Here is a 25438-nt window from a genome sequence, read left to right on the forward strand (position 1 = left end):
CCTAACTTTGATGTCTCCTCTATATCTTCTTCCTAATATCTTAAAACTATGACCCCTCGTGCCCGTCAATCCTGCCCTGGGGAAAGGTCTCTGGCTTAGGGCGGCATGGTGGCTCAGTAGTTAGCACTGCAGCCTCACAGCACCAGGGTCCCAGGTTCGATTCCAGCCTCGGGCGACTGTCTGTGTGGAGTTTGCACATTCTCCCCGTGTCAGTGTGGGTTTCCTCCCACAGACCAAAGATGTGTACTAAATTGCCCATAGTGATAGGTGCATTAGTCAGAGGGAAATGGGTCTAGGTGGGTTGCTCTTCAGAGGGCTGGTGTGGACTGGCTGGGCCGAAAGGGCTTATTTCCACACTGTAGGGAATCTAATCTAATCTATTGACTCTATCCATGCCTCTCATTACCTTGTATATCTCGATCAGGTCACCTCTCTTCCTCCTTCTCTCCAATGAGAAAAGTCTGAGCTCGAGACCCCGACTCCATTTGTCTCTCCACAGATGCTGCTAATCTTGCTGAGTATTTCCAGTACTTTCTGTTTTTATTTCACATACTGGCATCCAGAGGGTCAGCCAGTTCATAGCTGGAAGATATTTGTATTCTCACTAATGAGATAAATGCTAAATAGGCTTTGTGGCTAATGTGTTCTTGTGGCAACAGTTAGCCATGTTTGCAGAACAATGTTCCAAAATGTACATTGCCAGCTTCCCTACACCACTCATCATTCCGTTTACACTGTATACCTATATTTATTAATACCAGAAATTGAACATTTATATCATTCAATGCTGTCTAACTAGCTCATAACATTAAAAGCTTGCTATCTGTAACAAGGCAGTCATCTCTGCTTGGCAAAACTCGTCTCTGTTGTAAGATCAGAGCAGCCAGGGCGGAGAAAAGGCCATTTAGCCCAATGTAGCAGAATCCTGTACTATCCTAACTCACTCTGTAGCATCCGGTAGGAGTTCAAATGGCAAATACATTGGTGCAATAATCATGTCAAAACCAGGTGCATGTCAAATTTATCCTTGTAACTGTCATTGGTCTCAAGATTAGAGTGGTGCTGGAAAAGCACAGCAGGTCAGGCAGCATTTGAGGAGCAGGAAAATCGACGTTTCGGCCAAAAGCCCTTCATCAGGAAACTGATAGGCCATGGGTCTGACCTAACTTCCAGATTTTCAGTTCACTACACCTTAGACTTTTACTTATTTACAATATTTGATACGACTCTCCCTTCACTGCCTTTATTCTACATTATAACATTTGCGTTTTTGTAATTGTTATCATCAAACCATAATCATTATGCTTTCTAACAGAAGTGGAGAAGAGTAATTTATCCACATTTCGATGATTTGGCTTTTTAGGGCCACACAAGGTTCTTTGTTTATGCCAAAGCTTTGAATGAGATATTGCCTCAGTATTCAGTGCAATCTTCTGTGAGGGCAGAATGTACAGATCCAATTTGTCCAGTGTTTGAGCTAGATACTTTTAAATCAACCTGTTCAGGGTCATTATGACACATGTCTCGGGCAAGGTGGTCTTGAACCTGGATATAATTCCAAAAACATTGTACTCTTAATTATCTGAAAACAAAACGTACCGGAGATCACAACAGGTCAGGCAGCATCCATGTAAAGAAAGCAAGCTAATGTTTCGAGTCTAGATGACTCTGACTCTTCATTAAAGTTCCTATTCTTGATTATCAACTCAGTTTCATTAGTTACTGGAAGACAAAGGCCCCTATATTTGAAAGCGTGTCATTATTTTATTGTTGTGACCAACACTAGATCAGAGTGCAGCAGTTCTTGCTTGGACTCTTTGTAGTAGCATTTCTGCAGTCTGTTCCACACTGCCTGTGGTCTCAACAGCTAAAGTAAAAAGAAGCTACTGCATTTATCTATAATGTTTTAGAAAATCAGGACCGATGAAAGCACCATACTACTGAAGATTGCTTATTGTCAACATTCAGGGCAAGTGGCAATTAATTTACACTCAGCAAACTCTCACAAATGGCACTGACCAGGTCATTGGCTTCCGCAGTGTTGCATGATGGGCAAATATTGGCCAGGACACCAGGCTAACTCGCCTGCTTTTCTTTGAAGCAATATCTCGTGACCTTTCACGTCCACCTGACAGAGAACACAGGACATTGGTTTCAACGTCTCATCCAAAAGGGAAGCAACTCCAACAGTGTTTCACTCCCTCAGTTCTTTACTGGAGTGTTGAATGTTTGCGCTGAGGTTCCTGCGGTGAGATTTGAACTCAAATCCTTCTGATTTGGAGGTATCAATGCTCCCAACTAAGCCACAGGGACTAATATTATGGTGAAGATTACAATTTTGAATATCTAATTCATTAAGTAAGCTCTGAGTTTGGGCCATATCCTCGCTGACAATGCTCTCCAACTCAAGCACTGGCAGAAATAGATTAACTCATCATTCATCTGTGTCTGTGGGATCTTGCTGTGTCCGACTGGGACATCACATCTCCTGTGTAGAAAGAGCTGCTGTATTTGACAATACACCACCGTATGTGAAACTCTTTGCAACCTGTCTCGGAGATGTGAGAAGGTATGACTGCTTTTTACATAATGCTGTCTCCGTTGGCTGCAATCTTCCCCAAGGGTATCATAATTCATACAGCCGATAGAAACAGTCAGTCCGCAAACCAGACAACCCTTTGCCCCATAGTTCATTCAGCCTGATGGATTGCTGGCAGAATCACATTGCAATCAAAAACATGACAAATTTGTTTGTGTTCACTGCTTGTGTATACCGGCAGCTTCCTCCTGTAAAAATAAATCCAATCTAAATAGTGGCAGTTCAATCCATACATCAGCTCTCCCCTGAGAGAACAATATTGACTGCAATCATCTTCAGGTATCTTCTTCTGAATGTTGCCTTTTGTCTCCATGTTCTGCATGCACTTAACTTTTTTTTAAGATTAGATTCCCTACAGTGTGAAAACAGGCCATTTGGCCCAACAAGACCACACTGAATTTCCAAAGAGTAACCCACTCAGACCCATTCCCCTACCCTATATTTACCCTTGACTAATGCTTCTAACAGGGGAAAGTGAGGTCTGCAGATGCTGGAGATCAGAGTGGAGAGTGTATTGCTGGAAAGGCACAGCAGGTCAGGCAGCATCCAAGGAGCAGGAGAATCAAGGTTTCGGGCATTTCATGTGGTTTAGTCCTTCAAAAAGATTCAGGTAATTAGCGAGAATGCACATTACACATTGTATAACTTGTGATCTTTAACTTAATTGGATGCTTACAGCTTATGAGTCACAACCATGGAGGATTATCAACTACATTTCAGTAATAGCACAGGTATCTCTTGGTGCTTGCTTGTCAAACAACTCTAGAGTTTTAAAATCAGATGTCCTCTTACTCTCACTGCGAGTTCTTTAAGTGAACCTTCTGCTCCAGATACTGCAACGTCTCAATCTTCAACTGTTGTAGTATTACTCCATCAGACTCAGATCCCAACTGCCAGCCACAATTGGCTCCTATCTCAGACATGTTGAACATATCAGCAGAGAATTTCAGTTCGTAGCCCAGGTCAAAGGTATAAGGTCATTTACAGAAATTTATCAAGTAACTATCAGGGAGTGACATGGTGGCTCAATGGTTAGCACTGCTGCCTCACAGTGCTTGGAACTTGGATTCAATTCCATCCTCGGGCGACTGTCTGCGTGGAATCTACACAATCGCCCCATATCTGCGTGGGTTTTCTCCGGGTGCTCTGGTTCCCTCCCACAGTCCAAAGATCAGCACTTCAGGTGGATTGGCCTTGCTAATTGGTCCATAGTGTTCAGGGATGTATAGGTTATGTGGATTAGCCATGGGGTTGCAGGAATGAGGTGAGACTGGTTGGAATACTTTTCAGACAGTTGGTGTAAATTTATTGGACCAAATGCCCTGTTCCCACACTGTAGGGATTTTATGGATAACTACCATAAACTGAGATTTTTCTGAGGGGCAGTCAGTCAACCCAAAATGTTAACTCTGATTTCTCGTTACTGACATTGCCAGACCTACTGAGCTTTTTCAGCAACTCCTTTATATGCTTCCAACTTATAACATTCACAGTTCTTTCAGTTTTTGCTGAGATGGTCCTGTTTGGCAGTATATCCACTTAAAGTTCACAAGGTGGGCTCTATAAATTTGGTTCTGTGAACTTTCTGGGTTTAGCTTAATACGAAGGGGCATGGTGCGCTGCCAACTTTAACAGGAAACCTCTCTGAGTGCAATGTTGTATGAGGTGCATTGGAGGTCAGGTAGCTTGGTTGGTCACACAGCTGGTTTGGGATGCAGAGTGATGCCAACAGTGTGGGCAAAATTCCCACACCAGCTGAGCTTACCATGAAGGTCTCTCCTTCTCACTCTCTTCTCTTGTCTCAGTTTAAACCGCCACCAGTCATCCTTCTCAAATGACAGAGCAGCCTATGGTGACTTTATTTGCAGTCCAACTTGCGTCCGTTTGGGACTCGTCTGAGTGCTCTGGCTTCCTCCCACAATCCAAAGATGTGCAGGTTAGGTTCATTGGCCATGCTAAATTATCCATAGTGTTAGGTGCATTAGTCAGAGAGAAATGGGTCTGGGTGGGTTACTTTTTGAAGGGTTGGTGTGGACTTGTTGGGCTGATTGGCCTGTTTCCACACTGTAGGGAATCTAAAATACAGACTAGCTTCCTCAAGTCAGCCAAAATGGTGGATGTATTTAGTAAAACTTATAATGGCTCAGGCAATCATTTTATTTGACAAGGAGGTGTAATGCATGCTCGCCTTTATAAGTCAGGGACTCTCCTGCTCCTCGGGTGCTGCCTGACCTGCTTTACTTTTCCAGTGCCACGCTTTTCGACATTGACCACAAAGGTCAAGATGTCACGTTGCCATTTTATAAGACTTTGGTTAGACCACATTTAGAGTATTGCATTCAATCCTGGTTGCCACATTACAGGAAGGATGATGAGGCTTTGGAGAGGGTGCAGAAGAGGTTTACCAGGATATTGCCTGGATTAGAGGGTGTCAACTATAAAGAGAGCCTAGAGAGTTAGTAAGTTTGCAGATGACACCAAAATTGGAGGTGTAGTGGACAGCAAAGAGGGTTACCTCAGATTACAACAGGATCTGGACCAGATGGGCCAATGGGCTGAGAAATTGCAGATGGAGTTTCATTCAGATAAATGCGAGGTGCTGCATTTTTGGAAAGCAAATCTTAGCAGGACTTATACACTTAATGTTAAGGTCCTAGGGAGTGTTGTTGAACAAAGAGACCTTGGAGTGCAGGTTCATAGCTCCTTGAAAGTGGAGTCACAGGTAGATAGGATAGTGAAGAAGGCGTTTGGTATGCTTTCCTTTATAGGTCAGAGTATTGAGTATAGGAGTTGGGAGGTCATGTTGCGGCTGTACAGGACATTGGTTTGGCCACAATTGGAATATTGCGTGCAATTCTGCTCTCTCCTATCAGAAAGATGTTATGAAACTTGAAAGGGTTCAGAAAAGATTTACAAGGATGTTGCCAGAGTTGGAGGATTTGAACTACAGGGAAAGGCTGAACAGGCTGGGGCTGTTTTCCCTGGAGCATTGGAGGCTGAGGGGTGACCTTATAGAAGTTTACAAAATTATGAGGGGCATGGATAGGATAACTAGACAAAGTCTTTTCCCTGGGGTCGGGGAGTCCAGAACTAGAGGGCATAGGTTCGGGTGAGATGAGAAAGATATAAAAGAGACCTAAGGGGCAACGTTTTCACGCAGAGGGTGGTACATGTATGGAATGAGCTGTCAGAAGGTGTGGTGGAGGCTGGTACAATTGCAACATTTAAGAGGCATTTGGATGGGTATGTGAATAGGAAGGGTTTGGAGGGATATGAGCCAGGTGGGACAAGATTGGGTTGGGATATCTGGTCAGAATGGACGGGTTGGACCTCTAAAAACCCGTGATTTGGAGATGCCGGTGTTGGACTGAGGTGTACAAAGTTAAAAATCACACAACACCAGGTTATAGTCCAACAGGTTTAATTGGAAGCACACTAGCTTTCAGAGCACCACTGTTTCGTCAGGTGATCACCTGATGAAGGAGCGACGCTCCAAAAGCTAGTGTGCTTCCAATTAAACCTGTTGGACTATAACCTGGGGTTGTGTGATTTTTAACTTAGAAAAACACCAGAGTGGCAGAGGCTGAGGGGAGACTTGATAGAAGCCAATAAAATTATGAGATGCATAGGTAGGGTCGACGAGCAAAATATTTTTCCCCAGAGTTGAAATGTCTAATACTAGGGGGCATGCACTTAAGGTGAGTGGGTGAAAGTTCAAAGGAGATGTGAGGGTCAAGCTTTTTTTTTGCATAGAGTGGAGCAGGAGTCTGGAACATGCTGCCAGGGTTTATGGTGGAGGTAGATACGATAGGGTTGTTTAAGGGGTTTTTAGATAACCTAATGAATATGCATGGAATGGAGGGATATGGACCAAGGGCAGGCAGAAGGGATGAATCTAACTTAGTATCACATTCAGCTGAACATTATAGGCCGAAGGGCCCATTCCTGTGTTGTGCTGTTCTATGTTCTATTTGAAATGTGTCCCTTGCCACAACAGCGATATTTCACAACAGTTATATGTCATCGTCACCTCCTTACAAGATGGCAACCTCATCTGTTCTGACAGAAGTGAACACTCTTGAAATGAAGTGTGCACCTGGTCAATGAGTCCAGAAGAATTGCCACAGCAGGTAAGTAGTGAGCTGAACAGTCTCGGCATGCTGAAACAGTAGACCCTGTTTTGATTTATCACCCGCTGTCTGCAAATTGCATTTTACAGATCCAGAAACAGCTAGAATGGTTCAATAAATGTAGATAAGGAGTTGGAGAGAATACAGATCAGGACCATCTGTCTTGCTGATGTATGCTCAGTTAGCCTGGCACTCGTAAGAGGGCTGGGATGAGATTCCATAGTCCTGGTGAGAACGGGTCACAGTTAGAATCATAGGGTGTTGTAACACAGAACGAGACCATTTGGCCCATTGTGTCTGCAATGGCCCCGTGAAAACATTGTCTGCTCAATCCGTCACAGGGCTAACAAGAATAAGGGCATGCGGAATTGAACACAACTGACTTGTTTTGGCAAGGAATTGATTACGAGGTTGGAGGTGAAGCCGAGGGATGACAGCAGTGGACTCCAACTGATTGTATTTGGCAAGTGGTGACCTCAGCTTTTCTCTGTACTTCTAAATGTTAAGGATAAAGGAATATAGAACAGTCCATCCAGGTTTGCTAACACTGAGTTTGTAAATGGGAGCAACAAGTTGCAAAGGAGCATGGATGGATTAAGTTAGGGTGGGAAACTGAGTTTCATGTGGGGCAGTGTGAGGTCATCCACATTGAACAGAAGGAAGATACTTCAGAATATTTTAGATGAGATTCCCTACAGTGTGGAAACAGGCCTTTCGGCCCAACCAGTCCACACCGACCCTCCGAAGAGTAACAGACCCTTTCCCCTCTTGACTAATGCACCCAACACTACGGGCAATTTAGCATGGCCAATTCACCTGATCTGCACATATTTGGACTGTGGGGGGAAACTGGAGCACTCAGAGGAAACCCATGCAGACATGGGGAGAATGTGCAAACTCCACACAGACAGTCACCTGAGGCTGGACTCGAACCTGAGACCCTGGTGCTGTGAGGCAGCAGTGCTAATCACTGAGCCACCATTAAGGACTGGAGGGAAGCAGATGGTTTTAAGAGCAGAGAAATCACTAAATACCAGTGGATAGGCACGCAGAGAGAAAAACAATCAGAAAGGTTAATTGAAATGGCATTTTCCTCAAGGGCACTGGAATATAAAGGGTTATTGCATTTGTCTCAACCAGAACACAATCTTCATGGTATATGCCACATGGGGTAAGTTATAAGTATTATCTAGATCATATCATACTGGGAGTGGTGTTTGATCCGGTGAACCACGTCAGAGACTTCACACAGAAGGCTTAAATATAAAGGTTGATCTAAATGAGTTGACTTTACTTGCCCTTTATTCTGGCATGAAATATGATTCAGACAATGAAAGGCTTCAAAAGCACAGGACCTTCTAGTGTGGTAAAATTCGGAACAAGGAGAATAATCTCAAAATTGAAGTGAGCAGTACAGGGCATGATATTAGAAAGCACTTCTTCGCACAGATTGTAATGGTTAGCACTGCTGCCTCACAGCGTCATAGACCCGAGTTCAATTCCCACCTCGGGCAACTGTCTGTGTGGAGTTTGCACATTCTCCCCGTGTCTGCGTGGGTTTCCTCCGGGTGCTCCAGTTTCCTTCCACAGTCCAAAACTGTGCAGGTTAGGTGAATTGGCCATGCTAAATTGCCTGTAGTGTTAGGTGCGGGGGTAAATGTAGGGGAATGGGTCTGGGTGGGTTGCTCTTCGGAGGGTCGGTGTGGACTTGTTGGGCCAAAGGGCCTGTTTCCACACTAAGTAATCTAATCTAAAAAAAATCTGGGCTCACTCTCTCCCAACACAGTTGAAGCAGGAACGCTACCAAAAATGTTTGAAATTTTGAAACTGATAGATTTTTGTTATGCAAGGGTCTAAATGTGGGGTGATGGTGGAGTGGTGGTAATGTTACTGGACTATATATCCAGAAACTCAAGCCTGGGATGTCAGTTCAAATCCCTTTGTGGCAGCAGGTGGAAGTTAAATTCAATTAATAAATCTGGAACGGAAAGCTAGTCTCAATAATGGTGACCTGTTCTGTAAGTCACTCCCTGGTTCATTCATGTCCATTAAAGATCATAATCTGCCAGCCTTACCTGGTGTCGCCTACATGTGACTCCAGAACCGCAAGTGATGATGTTGACTAACTGCCCTCTGAAATGACTGAGCACGGTAAATCTGTTCAAGGGCAGTTAGAGATGGGCAAAACATTTGGCCTTGCCAGTAATGCCCACATTCCCTGAGAGAATAATGGTAAAAATAAATAACATAAAAATAAAGATGGATGGGGCAAGGTAATCGTTATGTTTTAATGTTGCGCACCGCAGGCACTCAATCGTGCTCAGTGGTATCTTCTTGGTTACTGAGCCGGGGAAGGGAGCGATCAAAGTTCAAAGTTGTTTCTTCACAAGAAAAAAAGATAGAAAATCAGGAGAAAAGGGGGTCATGTTTTTGTACCTGCAGCTGTTAGATTCTGAGCAATGACAAGACTGAGTGCGAAGAATTGCAGTGTTTCCATTTCGGGATGGACTCCTAGCATACACCCGCAGCGTCAAGCTGGATAAGAAACAAAACTGAGTCAAGGATAACTTGATATACTTTGTGACTCTTTTTTGGCCATGTTTGGTACAACGAGCGACAGAAGAACCCAGAATGAGGAAAGGGAGAACTCCCCAAAAAAAAGCCTCACTTCTGTTCATGCATTAAAAATGTTAAGAGCATTTGGTAATGAAAACACAAACCAACCCTAATGAACCAAAGCAAAGCAACGCAGTTGTCAGACGGCCTTCATTCTAGCTTAACTTTCAGTCCTCCTATTTAGAAGTCCTGAACAGCATCTATTTACAAATTGGTGTCAATAACAAGTGTAGGCAATTCTGACAACAGGAGAGCTCCTTCCAAACCTGATCAGATAAAAATATTACAGTACCTACTCATCTTCCTGTACTGCTTCTGGGGAATTTCCTGATGGAGGACCTTTCCAAACTCACTCAGCATGGGCAATACTTGGAGACATCAGCAAAGGAATCTGTGCAGAAGCAATGCCCCTTTTTAATAGCATTAGCTACGATATTCTGCTAAGCAGAAGATGAAATGTTCCAAGTCTTTGAAAAGCTACAGAGAGAAGGTAAATTAGTAACGGGCAAGGTGGCAGTAGATTTGGGGTGGGGGTGGTTTGATGGGCATTGGGATGGGCTGCAAAGTAGCCAGATGATGAGGCTGGCTCAGATTAGGTTAGGTCAGGTCTGGTAGTATCTGGAATGTCAGGAGTCAAAGGGAGTCTGACAGTCAGGATGGCAACTGGGGGTCAGGAAGGGGCATTGAATAGCCAGTGGATTTTTGGGGTTGGGTTGGGGGGGTGCAGGGAAAGGAGGAATGTTTGGAGGGTCATATCATTGTGAGGAGAGTCAGTGGGTCAGTTGTATAATTACCCAGAAGGTAGACTAAGACCTTTCCATCTAACATTTCATGTGTAACTATCCATGTAAGTCAGAACTACCTAAAATCTTTGACTCGAACTTAAGTTGGAGACTGTTTCAGAGGGGGCAGGCAAAATGCCCGGAGCACGTATAGATTTCCCAGGCCATTTCCACACAGTTATCACATCAGGACTTCCAAGGGGTCCCAACTCTTATCTTGAGGTTGGGGCGGGTGAATCCAGTCTTTGGAAAACTAAATCTTTCAGCATCAGCACTGGACAATCAGGACTGTGTATTTGGTCTGGCATGAGTTTAATCATTTACCCACAAATCTGGGAGGGAGGGAGAAAAAGGCAAATGCAATTAGTATTGTGAGTTCCACATTAAAACTCGAAATGGAGAGTAGCGTTGTGCAGCACAAGGATAATAAAATTACGGCTAACTCTTCAGCAATGGGGGCCATCTTTTATATGCAGGGGTGTGGTAACCTGGGAACCCACCACCCACTGACAGAAGTGTGCAATATTGCCAAACCTCAGACCATGTTCGAATAGATGCTGTAAGATTTACCCCTTGGGAGAGGGATCTTAACTACTGTTTGAGATTTTGTGCTTGCTGTTCCAAATTGTTAGCAGTATATATACACTAGAATTGTAAATAAAAAATTGCTAAACAAGCTACAATTTTGCTATAATACAGAAAATCTTCCACATGCAGTCATTCTATTTCCAACCTGGCAACATAGTGAAAAAGAAATTCAGGCTTGTCTCCATTGAATGCCCCTTCTCCATTAATGTATGATTTTCTGTTTCATCTTAGCGAGCTCTTTTAAATGTTTTCATGACACTTCTCTCCAGGAGTGAAGATGCCCTATTTACTTGTCAAACCAATGCCAGCCATTTGGAGAAGTTGATGAAAACCAGCAAAAATGCTTAACAAGTCACCATGGAAACCCGCCTACATAATTCCATCTGATCCAGAAACACTTCAGCTGGTGAGGCAGCCTGTAGGAATGATAAAGGGATTCCTGATGGTCTTGGTAAAGAGAGAAGCTCCCACTATAATCAGCACAATGACCCTCAAAAATGACATGTTCTAGTTTACTCAACTTCAGTGTGTTGTGTTAAAGCCTATTTATAGTTATAATAGGTGTGACATTAATCTGCAGCTCTGTCTTCACTCTGAACTGCACCTGACACCTGACTTTTATTACCTTGCATTATGAAACAAAGTGGAAACAACACTAAGGTGCCTTAAAAAGGCATCTTGATTACTATAATATATACATCTTCAGTCACTTTGCAACCGTTATCAAACAAATTTCAACATTGAGCCACAATAAACAGGCATTCGGTCAAATGACCAAATCAGTAAGTTTTAAAGAGCCTCATAAGGAAAAAAAAATAGCAAGACAGAGCAGAATAAGGAAATCTCAGACCTAGAGCCTAATCACATAAAGGTGTGAATGCCAAAGACATAGCACTTAAAACTGGCAATATAGAAGACTCCAGAATCACTGCTGCGCCTCAGTATCTCAAGGAGGTCACATACTATAAGCACATCCCTGTACTGAAGCAGGAAGTTTAAATTTCTAATTTCCAGCTTTACCCTTCCCAAATCATTCCATGGTTGACCAGAACCAAGCAGACTCAGCCGATTTGCTCTCTATTTATCCTCCTCCTCACATGAATTTAATTAGAGCTTCTCATTGTTGGTCTAGAATGTCTCTGCAGTGTAATTCCCCAGGAAAGCCAGCAGGAGTATCAAAGCACCCATAGTAATTCTACAATTTGGAGATGCCGGTGTTGGACTGGGGTGTACAAAGTTAAAAATCACACAACACCAGGTTATAGTCCAACAACCACCTGATGAAGCGCTCTGAAAGCTTGTACTTCCAATTAAACCTGTTGGACTATAACCTGGTGTCATGTGGTTTTTAACTTTGTACACCCCAGTCCAACACTGGTATCTTCAAATCATAGTAATTCTCAGTCTCCATCCCAAAATATTAACAAACCCTCACATTCAGCAAGTGCTCACCCACACTCCCAATATGTGGACTATGCCCACATGGACAGTGCCCCTCAGACCACCCTTTCCAATTTACTTGCTAGGAATCCCACTGGGGTCTGTGCTGGGCTTCAGCTCTTTGCAACTTCTATCAATAACTCAGATGAAAATAGTCAAGGCTGGCTAGCTAAGTTTAGACATGACTACAAAGATAGGTAGGAACTCAAGACAACATTGAGTTTTCAAAGATCATAGACTTGATGCTTTTTGCTAAGAAATACCAATCCATGCCATAGCACTGCTGCTGCCATCAGTAAGTGAAGGTTGTGGTCATACTCTGCTTCTGTCTGACTTACAATCATGATATTATCAACTTTGTAAACACAGCCAGGTACACTTTTCAATAATCCTATTCACGTCTTGCTGAGAAAGGTCTTGACTAACAGATTGTCCAAAATGGTGACCATCGGAAATAGTATTATCCCAATATTGTCCAAGATGTCATGAGCTCTTGGCTTTCTTCTGCTAAATGGATGGACCAGTAGATATAATTTGCATCTGGTTTAGAAAAGAAACTAGAACCAGAAGACTTAGGATTTAATTCTTCTAAATGATCTAAAACATGATGCTCCAACTGTTTCAATGTAGTCAGCAAGTTTAATGATCATGGAACATTGCATGAGGTTGGGTCATCCTTAAGATGCAATGGTCTTCTAAAGAAGATGAAATAAAATGGTATCTTTCAGAAGATTGACCACCAAATGTAATGGTGTAGTTATTTTATGTGGACTCCTTTTAGGTGAGAGACTGACACACTTTTGATCTAGGTATGCTGTTATGTATACTAGGTATACTCATCTTTCTTTAAGGCACACATGATGGAACTACACCATTACGTTTGGTGGTCAAAGTATCAAAGCACCCATATGCTTTGATACTTGAATCTCATGACTGGTTGTGTGCATACTGAGGTCTGGGCATACTGAGGTCTGTGCATACTGGTAGTCCTGTATATCTATCAGAATGAAAATTTCAGGAATTCTGCTAAACTTGCACATTGGTAAATGCAATAATGCCACCGCATAGAACTGATCTGCTACATGCTGTAAGATGGTCTTTTATGGAGTGGTCATGGAACATCACTTTTTAGGATAAATGTATTTTAACATGCATTGTGTTAATATGCTGGCACTAGCTCCTGTATCAATTTTGGACTGCAGGATGTGTGTCAACCTGCATTTTGGTGACATATGTGGTGGATGGTCAGAACATCTTCTGATTATCTCAAACTACTGTTATGGGCTGTGAGGCTGAAAATATGCAAGGTTTGGTCACCTTCCAAAGGCTGCTTTTCATTTTAATGGCTGATCACTTTGTTAATACAAGTGTGTAGATTTGGATCGCTTTCTGTTGTTGCGCTGTAAACATTGTTGGTGGCCTGGCTCTTGTTCTAGGTCTGGTCTGGGTTTTTGAAGCCAGGCTTTCGGCACATTCCTAACTCAATGTCCTTTTGTGCCACATGCCTTTCAGATGTGAAGAAATACTGGAGAACTTCTGGGCAGATGCAACAGATAGCAACGATGACAGGATTTGCTCATCTGGTGTACTTTGCTGACCAGTGTTCCCTGCATTTGAAGGAAGTAATTGATGTTTGCCTCTCACTATGGCTTCATGTTGGCATCCACTGTCCAGCAAGGTGGCAATGACATCGTCTCACCCAGAAGATTGTTCCTGAAGGCATTGATCAGAGTTGGGATGATTATCAATTCAATTAATTTCTCCATGTATACTTCTTCAGAGAAATCACACTCATTATGTATCTGGAGACAAAGCCACAGTGAGACTGGTACATGCCGGATGCCAACATCCATGGATGTGCGATCTGTATGGTCACTGTCCATAATGTGCAGCTTGTCCAAGATGGAGGTCCAGACGAGTAAGCAGTGAGCTGGAGTCAACAGGTAACTGCTCTGGCTTTCATGTTATGAATTCTCAGCTCTAGTTTATATCTAGTGGGTCAGAGACTGGGAGATTGCATTTTAATGTGGCAATGATTGGAGGGTGATAATCTATGCAAGTAGGCCTGTTGCCACCCATTGGCAGGAGTCTCATGTCAATGTCCAGCACCTTGGTTGGAATACATAACTTTGTTTTGATGTCAAGAAGGACCTTGCTAGATACCTCACCCAATTTCCCAAAGTTCTTGCCATGGCCTACATCATTTCAGGGCGAGGCATACTCCATCCTAAATTTCAGAGCTGTATTCAGTTACAGTACTGAGGAAAGAGAAAGCATTCTAGGACATGGACAAACTAGGGGTGGCAAAGAGCAAGAAATGGGAGCAAGCTCAATGACTGTAAGCATAGACACTGACAGCCGGAGATATCCTGGCTAGGGGAGGCGATGGCCTGGTGGTATTATCTCTAGACTATTAACCAGAGACTTAGGTGATGGCCCAGGGATCCAGGTTCAAATCTCATCATGGCAGATGGTGAAACTCAAATTCAACAAAAAGAAAATCCAGAATTAAGAATCAAACAATGACCATGAATCCATTGTCAACTGTGAAGAAAAACCCATCTGGTTCATTAATGTCCTTTAGGGAGGAAACTGCCATCTTACTGGTCTGGACTACAGGTGACTCCAGATCTGCAGTAATGTGGTTGGCTCTTAACAGCCCTGTGGGTAATTAGGGATGGACAATAAATGCTGACCCAGCCAGGAATGCCTTCATCCCTTCAATTAATATTTTTAAAAAGCAGCAGTATGAAAGAATGCTCACAGTGGTATACACAGCTGGAGGGTGACTTCGATGAGGCTGTTGGCTTATGGCACATCAACACAAATGTAGCATTCAGCTTCCCTCCTAGGGCACCATAAGAGGAACACAAGCTGGTTAAGCACGGAGATACAGTAAGAGGAGCTCCTTCCCAGTGAGCAGACCAACAACAAATCAATGCCTTTTTTTGACTACAGAATACAAGACCTGCAACATGCAGAGAGTGGGGAAAGGTGGAGAAGAGGTGAGAAGATTAACCCTGATTCACAGAAAAAGCTATGTCAATGTTTTCCTTTGAGATTCACACAGATAGACACAGAGCTGCTGAGCACTAGTGACATGTAAGAGCACACAATACCAATTCGAAAAAAAAGTGCCACGTTCGGACTAATGACCTGACCAAGTCAAGCAAGATAAGGGGAGCTACAAAGAATGTCAGTCCTAAGCATGACAAGTACTTACAATATCGTTTCTTCTTACATTTCAAATTGCCTGTTATCTACACACAGGATAATGCAAAGTGTTGTTAACTGCCAGCCCTCATCCATCTCTACTTATTACTTCCTTGCAACTACCCACAAAATCTCTCAGGTAAAATCCCACCACTTGGAGGTGGTTGACTTCGAAAGCCATGCTAAGCTGCCAATTAAGTCAACCTGTTTAAAACATGCGTCAGTCTAAATTAATTATTCAACAGCTTGGTATCGTTTATGAATAATACACTTCCAGTGTACCGTTAAGAGACTCAACAGAAATACCACGACAATTTCGGAACAGATTACACTTTATTGCCTCTTATCAGTGTGCTGCCAGTAAAGAATGCTCTTCTACAGCCAAGTCACATCAAATAGAGTACAGCTGGAGCAACTGTGTGTCACCGTCAAACAATTGCTTGGTAAAAACAGATGTTACAGAACTTTACACAGAAATTGGTGGAGCATATTGGAGCATAATGTTACGTTACAGACTGTCATTCAATTTTGTTGCTCTGACTGTATTTTGTGCCCAGGTTAATGTTTCACTCCCGTATCTATGACCCACTCACTTTGCATGATTTGCCCCTTGCTATCTGCTTCTAGGTATTTGCAAATTGCTGGGCCTGGGTTGCAGGTATGGCTGATGCGCAGCCAAGATAGAGGGCATAGGTGGGAGAAGGGGGACAGGGACATGATGCTGAATAGAGACAGAATATCTCACATGAGTCAACACAGAGTCTAAGCCAAACCACGTGATAGTTTCCTTGGGAACAAACTGAGCCCACCTTTCCCACCCAATTATATTCTCACTGTTACTTCTATTCACCATTTTGTTTGGCTATCAAGCATTTTAAGGAGAAGTCAGGTAACTGGAGTTGAGGTACATGATCCAACTGAATTTTGAGTAGATTCAAAAGGAACTGTTCTATATCTTCTACACACAACACCCATGGTAATAACACACGCCTTCATAGGTCAATAAGGGATGATGAATAAATGACAGATGTTCTCTATCCCAAAAGCACATTTTTAAAGTGTTGACTCCCACTTTGCCCTGCCAAGGTCAGAGCCCTTGTTGGGTTTGAGTTCTGAAGACTCCATGTGAATGGAAAACAGTTTCAGTTTTATCACATAGCCACCCGCCACTGGTATTCTCTTTCCTCCTGGATGGTGAGGACTGTCTGCTTGATCACTCCGCAAAGAGGCAATGTAAAGTACAACATGTGCCTACTCGGAACTGAACACTGGCACCTCCTCCACTGTGGCACAAGACCCTATAATTTGATATTTTCCACTTGCCAAAAGAAGAATGTACTATAGCAGTGCAGCTATAGGGAACAAAGCCATCTGAACTTCTTTGAAAATTGCAATTCCAAATTCAGCTCTCTGTATGGCAAAGTGCCAGGGTTCAGTCAAGAAGCATTTAACTAAACCAAACCTGGCATTATTTGGAATATGGAAATTCTTAAAGTTGGTTTTGAAAAATGTCAGTGTAGAAATACTTGCAGTGACCATCAATATTTTAGTCAAATATTTGTGCATCTACTGCACACCTGGTGATGTCGATTTATTCCTTGCTGTAGTCACATTTTTATGCTTAAGAAAAACATGCTCCTCCATCAAATACAGAGCTAGTTTCCAGGCCAAGCACCCAGGTGGAAAACTCAGCTGAGAAATGCCTTCATTTTTAACAGACAAGCTGATATTACAGCAGGTCATAGTTTAATTTTTTTTTTGACGTTTTCTAAGCTGAATATTAATTATCTGCTGTTCTGTGAAAGTGAATAATATTAATGTGCTGGAAATCATCTCTGGTGCTCATTTCTGCATTCATGGATGATAAAACACAACATCTCAAATTAAGAGACTTTTGAGAAAAGCAAAACTTTTTTCTGCATTACTAATTCCAATTTATGAGGGCCTGATTTCTCTTTCTTCATTAGAAATATAGCATTGTAAGAATGCTCATTCTCTCTAACCCCCATCATTAGCAGGGCCCACATCTCATTATATCCTAGTATTAATGTAATCTGCTTGGGTTTTGTTAGACATTCTGTATAAAAAGAACCTGGTCAGGAAACTCAAAATCTTTACTGGAGGAACAAAATAATGAAGGCCTTTTCTCCCTTTGATTTCAGAGGTATCTTTGGCTAAATTCAATTATTTTTCAAGATTTGCTTCAGTGCTTCATTAATTTTCCAGCTTCAAGATTCTAGCCAGCTGTAACGCTTTAAAAAGGTTTCTAAAGGTTTCTCAGGCCGTCATTTATTTAACATTTTAACAATCAGAAGCTATGAATATCTATCACTGCATTTCTCTTGAATGGCAATAATCCTGTCATATATTCATCTCCCACCAAAAATGACACTTTGTCATCTTGGTATGAAGTTAAATGGGCAACATTAACTTCCTGCGCATGGATTTAATATAATCAATTAATCATCTCAAAGCAACACAGAAATTGGAAGGAAAAAGTTTCGTCCACATAACACTGATTGATGAAAATTACAAAGACTCGCGTGGTAATGCATAACTTGAAAATTGTTGAGAAGTAGAGGCATGTGGTTAAAATGTTTTCCCGTTGCAATCATCAGGTCAGACGCAAGAGTGTCAAATCTTAAAGGAAACAATAAATTATACTTAAATGAGAAGAGGGTGCTGACTCAGGAGCAACTGAATCTGTGCAAGATGAAGGGTGTGACATGAAAAGCATAGACAGCATCTCTCCTTCCTTAGCAAGACAATAAATGATGTCATGATATAATCCTTATGAATCAAATTTCCATGAGTTTTTTTTGACAACTTTTATGTTCCAAATTAAAAGCAATGGACTTAAAAAGCTTGAGCAGCAAACGAGGTCAGGTATTGAAAGAAAGAAATTAAGCAGCAGACGCAATTGTTTCACAAGCTTTACGTTAAACTCTGGGGAGATTCTGACTGCTCAGATCTAGCAGATCAGGCTGGTCAATTGTACTCTAGCTTCCACGTCCATTTCACAGGTCACAACCCCAAAAGTGAAACAACACCAACTCTTAAGAACTTCAAGCTTCCAGCACTTGGAAGTGCCACAGCACATGAAATTTGGGCAAAGTTTGGTCTGTACAGGCATAGTGCAATTCTGACCAGCAGTGGGATAGAGAGAGAGAGAGAGAGAGAGAGAGAAGACAGACTGGTCTTAACTTGATGTGAGACATAAACATGATCAAAGGAGAACATTAGTTTGAAAGTAGTCCCAAATTTGTTTTTCTTTGCTGCTCTGAAGGGTTAAGTTCTGTAGCAGTTCTGCACTGGTGAAGTCACTCAAAAGAAAGCAGTTCTGTATCCACTGACACTGTGAAGGATTATGTGTTGTGTGTGTGATGGTCTGTCTGGGATAATCACTTGATTGATAATGTCTTGGCTGTTGATTTCCCACATAATATAGTAAAATGACCTTGGGACAACATACCACGTTGTTACTGAATAAATGAAACTTATTTAAAGATAACCACTGCAGCGATTTCGATTAATCCTTCTGAACTTCCTTTGCAACTATAAGTGATTTGAACTGTGACTCGTGCAGTAGTAGTGGTGTTGACAAACCCTGCAAAGTTTCAGTTACGTATTTGTTTGGATGCACGCCAATGTAAAAGAGAGTCAGGATCAATGGCTGGAATCTTATATAGTGCGGTCTACATCTGTTGGGAGATTTGGGAAATATCAAGGCAGGTCAGCTTTTTGTGCGTGATCACATGGCTCTCAGCTCATTACACATGTCCACATGGGGAACACAGTGAATCTGATGGAGGGGGTTGTTTGGGAGTCAATGGGCCTGATCTTACTTCAAGTCCCAAAAGGTGCCTGGTGCATCTTTAAAGGAAACCTGGAGAGGCATTCAATCCCTGCAAGACAAGAGCATATCTCAGACTGTCAGAGTGGATGCCTTTCTGACCCCTCCAGACCTCACCAGTCTGCCCCTGTCCCCCTTGGCTGGAAAGACTGCCATCCTTCTTGATTCAAGCTCATTACATTCCAGCCTCCCTCAGTCATCTTCCATGCCTTGTGCACCTTAAAAATACTGCCATCCAGTATGCTAAACCTGACAAGACACAGATGAATAGATGAAAGCAGCAGCGACTTGCATTCCAAGGCCCAGCAGGTACCTCGCATGCTGCATGCAGTCAGGCTTTGCTGTTTTACTGTCAGTTCCAGAATTGCTCACTGAGGCAGAGTTTGATCAACGTAAGGGAACTTAATTCTGACATTTTTAATTCTTTTAATGACCAACCTTAAGCGCACGTGAATTCAAAAGGGCTTCCCAATGCTTGCTGTCAGGAGGCTCGAACTGTCTTTATAATTCCGAGAATGGGACTAAAAACTTGATTCCATCGTTGGAAACTTGATTGTTGCAGAATGAAGTTCTCCTGCCTGTCTTGGTTTCCCTCTCTGGGCAGCAGTGTAAGATACTGCAGCCCATATGAACTAAATCCCCAGTGATACCACTCCCCTCTTTTTCACTCTCTGCCGAACTCCAGTGTATTCACCTTTGAGTCATCCTGGAATGAATAGTATAACAGCAAAATCAGGGTAAAATTAAGTGGCACCGAATTATCAGCTGCTCGTATATTTGTCTCAGAATCATAAGCATCTGGGTACAATTCTGATGCCAGGGTTTAAGTAAGAACAAAGTCTGACACTAGTTGGTATGACTGATGAAGAGCTGCATTGTCAAGGATGCGAGTTTTCAGTTAAGATATTAAACTGAACCTGCCTGTTTGGGAGGGTGGATAAAATTCTGCAGTGGTACTTTTGAAGAAGGCTGGGTGGCGATCCTTAGTGTCCTGTCCAATATTTATCTCTTGATCAACATCATAGCAGATAATTTAGTTATTATCACAGTGCTATCTCTGGGAGATTGTTGTGGGCATATTGCTGCTGTGCTTTATAAATGGACATCTTCTTCCTGCAAAACTAGGTCAAATCAGAGCAGGACTTATACATTTAATGGTAAGGTCCTGGGGAGTGTTGCTAAACAAAGAGACATTGGAGTGCAGGTTCATAGCTCCTTGAAAGTAAAGGCGCAGGTAAGCAGGGTAGTGAAGAAGGCGTTTGGTTTGCTTTCCTTTATTGGTCAGAGCATTGAGTACAGGAGTTGGGAGGTCATGTTGCAGCTGAATGGGACATTGATCAGGCCACTTTTGAAATACTGTGCAATTCTGGTCTCCTTCCTATCAGAAGGATGTTGTGAAACTTGAAAGCTTTCAGAAAACGATGTTGCAAAGGATGTTGAGAGACTGAACAGGCTAGGGCTGTTTTCCCTGGAGCATCAGAGGCTGAGTGGTGACCTTATAGACGTTTATAAAATCATGAGGGGCATGGATAGGATAAATAGACAATGTCTTTTCCCTGGGATGGGGGAATCCAGAACTAGAGGGCATAGGTTTTAGGGTGAGAGGGGAGAGATATAAAAGGGACCTAAGGGGCAACTTTTTTTTATGCAGAGGGTGGTGTGTGTATGGAATGAGCTGACAGAGGAAGTAGTGGAGGCTGGTACAATACAGCATTTAAAAGGCATCTGGATGGGTATATGAATAGGAAAGGTTTAGAGGGATATGGGCCAAATGCTGGCAAATGGGACTAGATTGGGTTAGGATATCTGGTTGGTATGGACAAGTTGGATGTTGTAAAATAAGATTCAATGAACTTGATTGTGTGTATGGGCTAGCACAAGAGAATGAAAATTGATAGGTAGCTGAAAATATTAAATTTCTTCACTAAAATCCTTCAGGGAAGCAAACTTGCTGCTCTGACCTACACGTGACTCTAGCCCTACACATCCCGGCAGACTTTTAACATTCCCCAAATTGGCCTAGAAATCATTACAACAGGTAAGAAACATAGCATAGTCAGTGCCATGTCTGTCCTGAGAACAAATGGTAAATGCCCACAATATGTACACAAAAAGTTTGGTTGCAAGTACGTTGCCCATGTAGAGTTATTTTGGATTAGATTACTTACAGTGTGGAAACAGGCCCTTCGGCCCAACGAGTCCACACCGGCCTGCCAAAACGCAATCCACCCAGGCCCATTCCCCTACATTTACCCCTACTACGGGCAATTTAGCATGGCCAATTCACCTAACCTGCATTTTTTTGGAGGAAACCCACACAGACACAGGGAGAATGTGCAAACGCCACACAGACAGTCATCTGAGGCGGGAATTGAACCCAGGTCTCTGGCACTGTGAGGCAGCAGTGCTAACCACTGTGCCACCATGCTGCCCGTGCTGTTCGTTTGTACAACAGAAAGAAATCAGTGTGGGAGATTGCTTTCAGCATTAAACCTGCTAAAAGTTCCAATTTCTAATAAAAGTCATATATCTCAGTAAGAAGCTTGCCTTCCTCACAGACTGTTTGAGAAAAAAAGTCTTTTTACAGTAACCTCCTTCTTAAAATCCCTGACATTCACTGGCATGGATCCATAGATACAGTGAGCCCAAGCAATTAGTGTCAATGAATCAGAATCAGACTTAATAATGAATACTAGTGGGCCCCTCGAACGTGAAAATAAAAAAGCAGCCTACCTGTTGTTACACTTGGCAGTAGAAGCTAAATAATAGTGATTATCAGGAGAAACCAGTGCTTACTTAGAAAAGCAATTAGAATAGTCAATTATGGCATTGCTGCTGTCATCCAGATTTAGGCCAAATGACTCAGAACAGTCAGGATTAACCTTGCGCCACCCCCAGTGTACATTATTCAGCTCCATTCTGGGGAGTACTTATATGGCACGAAGCCAAAAAAGTTCACATTAGGCTTTCAATCCCCCTGCCAAACTTCAAACACACAAAGCAATGAATAATCCACTATCTCAGTGTGAAAATGATATTGCTACATTCAAGTATCCATCACATAAGCAGATAACATCTCAAAGCTGCACCTATTGCATTCATTTGAAATCAAGAACTTCACAACTTTCCACAGCACACAGCTTTTTAATTTCTCCAAGATGTAGTAACCTATAGAATAATTTATTTGTATTGTCTTGATAACAAAACAAGGAATGAACTCAGAATCAGCAAAAACTTTGGGGTTTAAGTGATTGGTATAAGATACCTATTTCCATCTCACACTTTTCATTCTCTTTCACTTAAAGCCAGTGATTGGGAGGCTGCCTCTTGTACTGCTGTATTGCGGCACTCATTGTCCATCGCTGTGTTTATTACTTAGAAATGAGATCTGATACGTATTTGTGCAAAGAGAGTTTGTTTTGCAAACACACTGATGATAAAGCAAGTGAGGAACTTGGTTTAGTTAGCTTCCAAGTGGCAATGCTGGTCTCATACTATTGATGCTCATGACACTATGAATAAATCACCTTGAAACATACTTATGGCTTCAGCAGATCAATAAGCAAACAGTCCTGCAGCCTCAACACATTTTTGTATCAAAAAAAAAGGAGTATTGTCTGAAGGTATTCTTTTGTTAAAATGACAGTGGAGATCTGATTTTTCTGTTATTTCCCATGTGATGGCTTCAATACACAATCAAAAACATGTCTTCGAGCAACTTCCATTTTCACTTGCGGCTGCATTTTGTGTTCATTCAGATGGTAGATGTCAGTACAGCAAAGTAAATCCATTCAGTGTCAGCAACAAACACTCTCAGTAGCTCCCAACTGCACCAGAGTGTGAGCTTCTCAAAACAGCTACCTTTGTGAGCTCTCCGAGTGAAATTTGTGATTCATTTTGGCTGTTTGGGTTGAGTTGAGACATTCTAATTTTATTTCACATATCAGCACAGCCTCTCGAATCATTAGGATTAGGCTGCAGTGGATTGTGGGACCTGCTGATTTCAGTAAAAATAATTGGAACTCAATAATTCAAATCAGAACAAATCCAGTGAATAAGGGATGCCGGAAAACCAAATGTTATGATTGTGAAGCAATCTCTTGTGAATGGTCACGTCACTGCTGGTTTTAATAATCTGCTCAAGCATTGAACCGATAGTCTTCTGTGCCTTTCGACATCTCTGCATCAGTGCAACCTGATTATAATTGGAAAACGAACATGACAGAAATGTCCGGTTTTCGGACACAGCATCTGTTGTTGGGTGGCTCAATTTGAGTGTACTCCTTGCAGTCATCTGTCAATGTACATTGAAATCAATCCAGCAGCCAGAATTAAAAGGCAAGTGTGTTAAGTCACTGCAAGAGTCTGTCTGAATAGAGATGCATCAACAATAACTATCAACCAAAGTTCACTCATTAGGGTGGAGCTTTAGGTCAGGCATATACAGTTCATTTTAAACTAATCCACTCAACAATTCTCCATAGAGATATCAAGTAGGTTGTAAAAGGTGCACTTGCTCCAAGCCTATCCATTTCCCATGAGTGTATTAATTCAAAGTTCCCCCATGTGTACTTTATCCCACAACCTCATCCTACATGAAAGATATGTGACATTCTCAAATGAGCTGCAGAGACCCATAAGCAGCCAGGCAAAGAACGATACAGCAACAATGACAAAAATGGCAAAACGTTATTTCAACCAGTTACTCATTTCCATATTTCTGGTGGTTATCATAGGGACAATTGAACCTAAATTCTGGGCCGCATTCCCTTAAAATTGGTGCAACTGTCTTAACAGAATCTGATGATGCTCAGATTCAAAACAATGCTATTTATCTCATCTCTCTTCCCTTGGTAGACCCAATAATACAACTCATACTTGGCTTCAAATGTGGCAATGCAAGTGAATGTTCAAAAATCTGCATTTGCATAGCACTTTGTCACATCCCTCCAAAGTACAGTATCCCAATGGATCTCACATTTAATCATGAGCAGCAATTGCTGTTAAGTGGATAAATATGGCAGCCAATTACACAGTCTCTTAAAAATGAGCAAAGTTGATGATATTTTTTCAATGAGTGTTGACAAGGTCACCAGGATAATTCTCTGCCAAAATAATATACATCAAAGAGCTGATTGGTGACAACTTCAAAATGTTGATTAATGAGGAAATAAAGACAGTCTAGAAAATGGAATTGTGTATAGTTATCAATGAGGAAAAGGTAGACAGGTGATATTGTTAGAATGCAAACCTGGAATGTGGTTAACCATAAAAAGCAAACAATACAAAATTTATATCATGTTCTCATAAATATGTATGGGGGATGTTCTAAGAGAGGTAGAGCATGAGACGCATGACCAGGACTCACATATCTGACAAATAACAATGGTGCTTGCTGTGTTAAGACAATTGCACCAATTTTAAGGGAATATGGCCCAGAGTTTCCGAGTCAATTGAAGCATTGTCTTACCGGTGATGACGCTGGGAATCTTTGACAGGAAGCTCTTCACTGTTCGGATCGTCACTCCACCAGCTTTGTCATCCTGCATCCGTGTGATGATATTTTCTATCTGCCAAAGAAAGTCAAATCTGTGGGTTATTACACACTTTTTCTCGAGTTAATTTTTGTGCCTCTCAAGACGAAGCACATCAATCTTTTGAACTGTGCCAATATCAACATTTCGCTGGTGAGCTACAGTCTGAAGTTCTCCCTTGTCTAATCTCAGACCAGAAATCCCGGTTGAGGAGAGCTCTGCTGCTGTTTGATTATCATTTCTCACGGCAGCCCTCCAGCAGAGAGATTGGCAACTTCAGTGTGTATTAGATTCAAATCAAAATTCTTTTGTGCTCTGCAGCGATCCCATTTACAAATGGCCCGAACTCATGTCAAGACTTTCCTGGCCATTGTGACTAGCATGTGGCTGAGTTGGTAGCAGTCTTACCACAGAGTCGCCATGATCTGGTTTCAAGCTCCATAGTACATCTTTAGCAATGAAAACAAAATCAAAGCTGATGTTTCAGTGCAACACTAAGTGATGTTTTATTGGAGTGTTGGCTCTTTGGTGAAATGACGAGAAAGGCCCTCTCTCTCTGCTGGTTGTGAGGATGTAAAAGATCTGATGGCACCATTCTGAACTGGTGTGACCTGGTTCACATTTATTTCTCCAACACCGTAAAAAGGTGATCACCTCATGATCATGCTGCTGTTTGTTCGATC

At 42.1% G+C, this 25438-nt stretch overlaps 1 protein-coding gene across 7 annotated transcripts in view; it reads right to left on the reverse strand.

The window, feature by feature from the left end:
• rgs6 (regulator of G protein signaling 6) overlaps positions 1 to 24788 on the reverse strand; it is a 175819-nt gene extending 151031 nt beyond the window's left edge. For 6 of the 7 annotated variants that reach the window (XM_060828336.1, XM_060828339.1, XM_060828337.1 and 3 more), the window contains exon 1: positions 24692 to 24788. In XM_060828336.1, the coding sequence (XP_060684319.1) occupies positions 24692 to 24770 (79 nt within the window). In that variant the 5' untranslated portion in view covers positions 24771 to 24788. The remainder of the gene's footprint in view (positions 1 to 24691) is intronic. The other variant, XM_060828340.1, reaches the window with a different exon arrangement.
• Positions 24789 to 25438: the final 650 nt, after the last annotated feature.

Source organism: Hemiscyllium ocellatum, chromosome 8, assembly GCF_020745735.1.
Source record: "Hemiscyllium ocellatum isolate sHemOce1 chromosome 8, sHemOce1.pat.X.cur, whole genome shotgun sequence".
In the NCBI taxonomy this organism is placed as follows: domain Eukaryota; kingdom Metazoa; phylum Chordata; class Chondrichthyes; order Orectolobiformes; family Hemiscylliidae; genus Hemiscyllium; species Hemiscyllium ocellatum.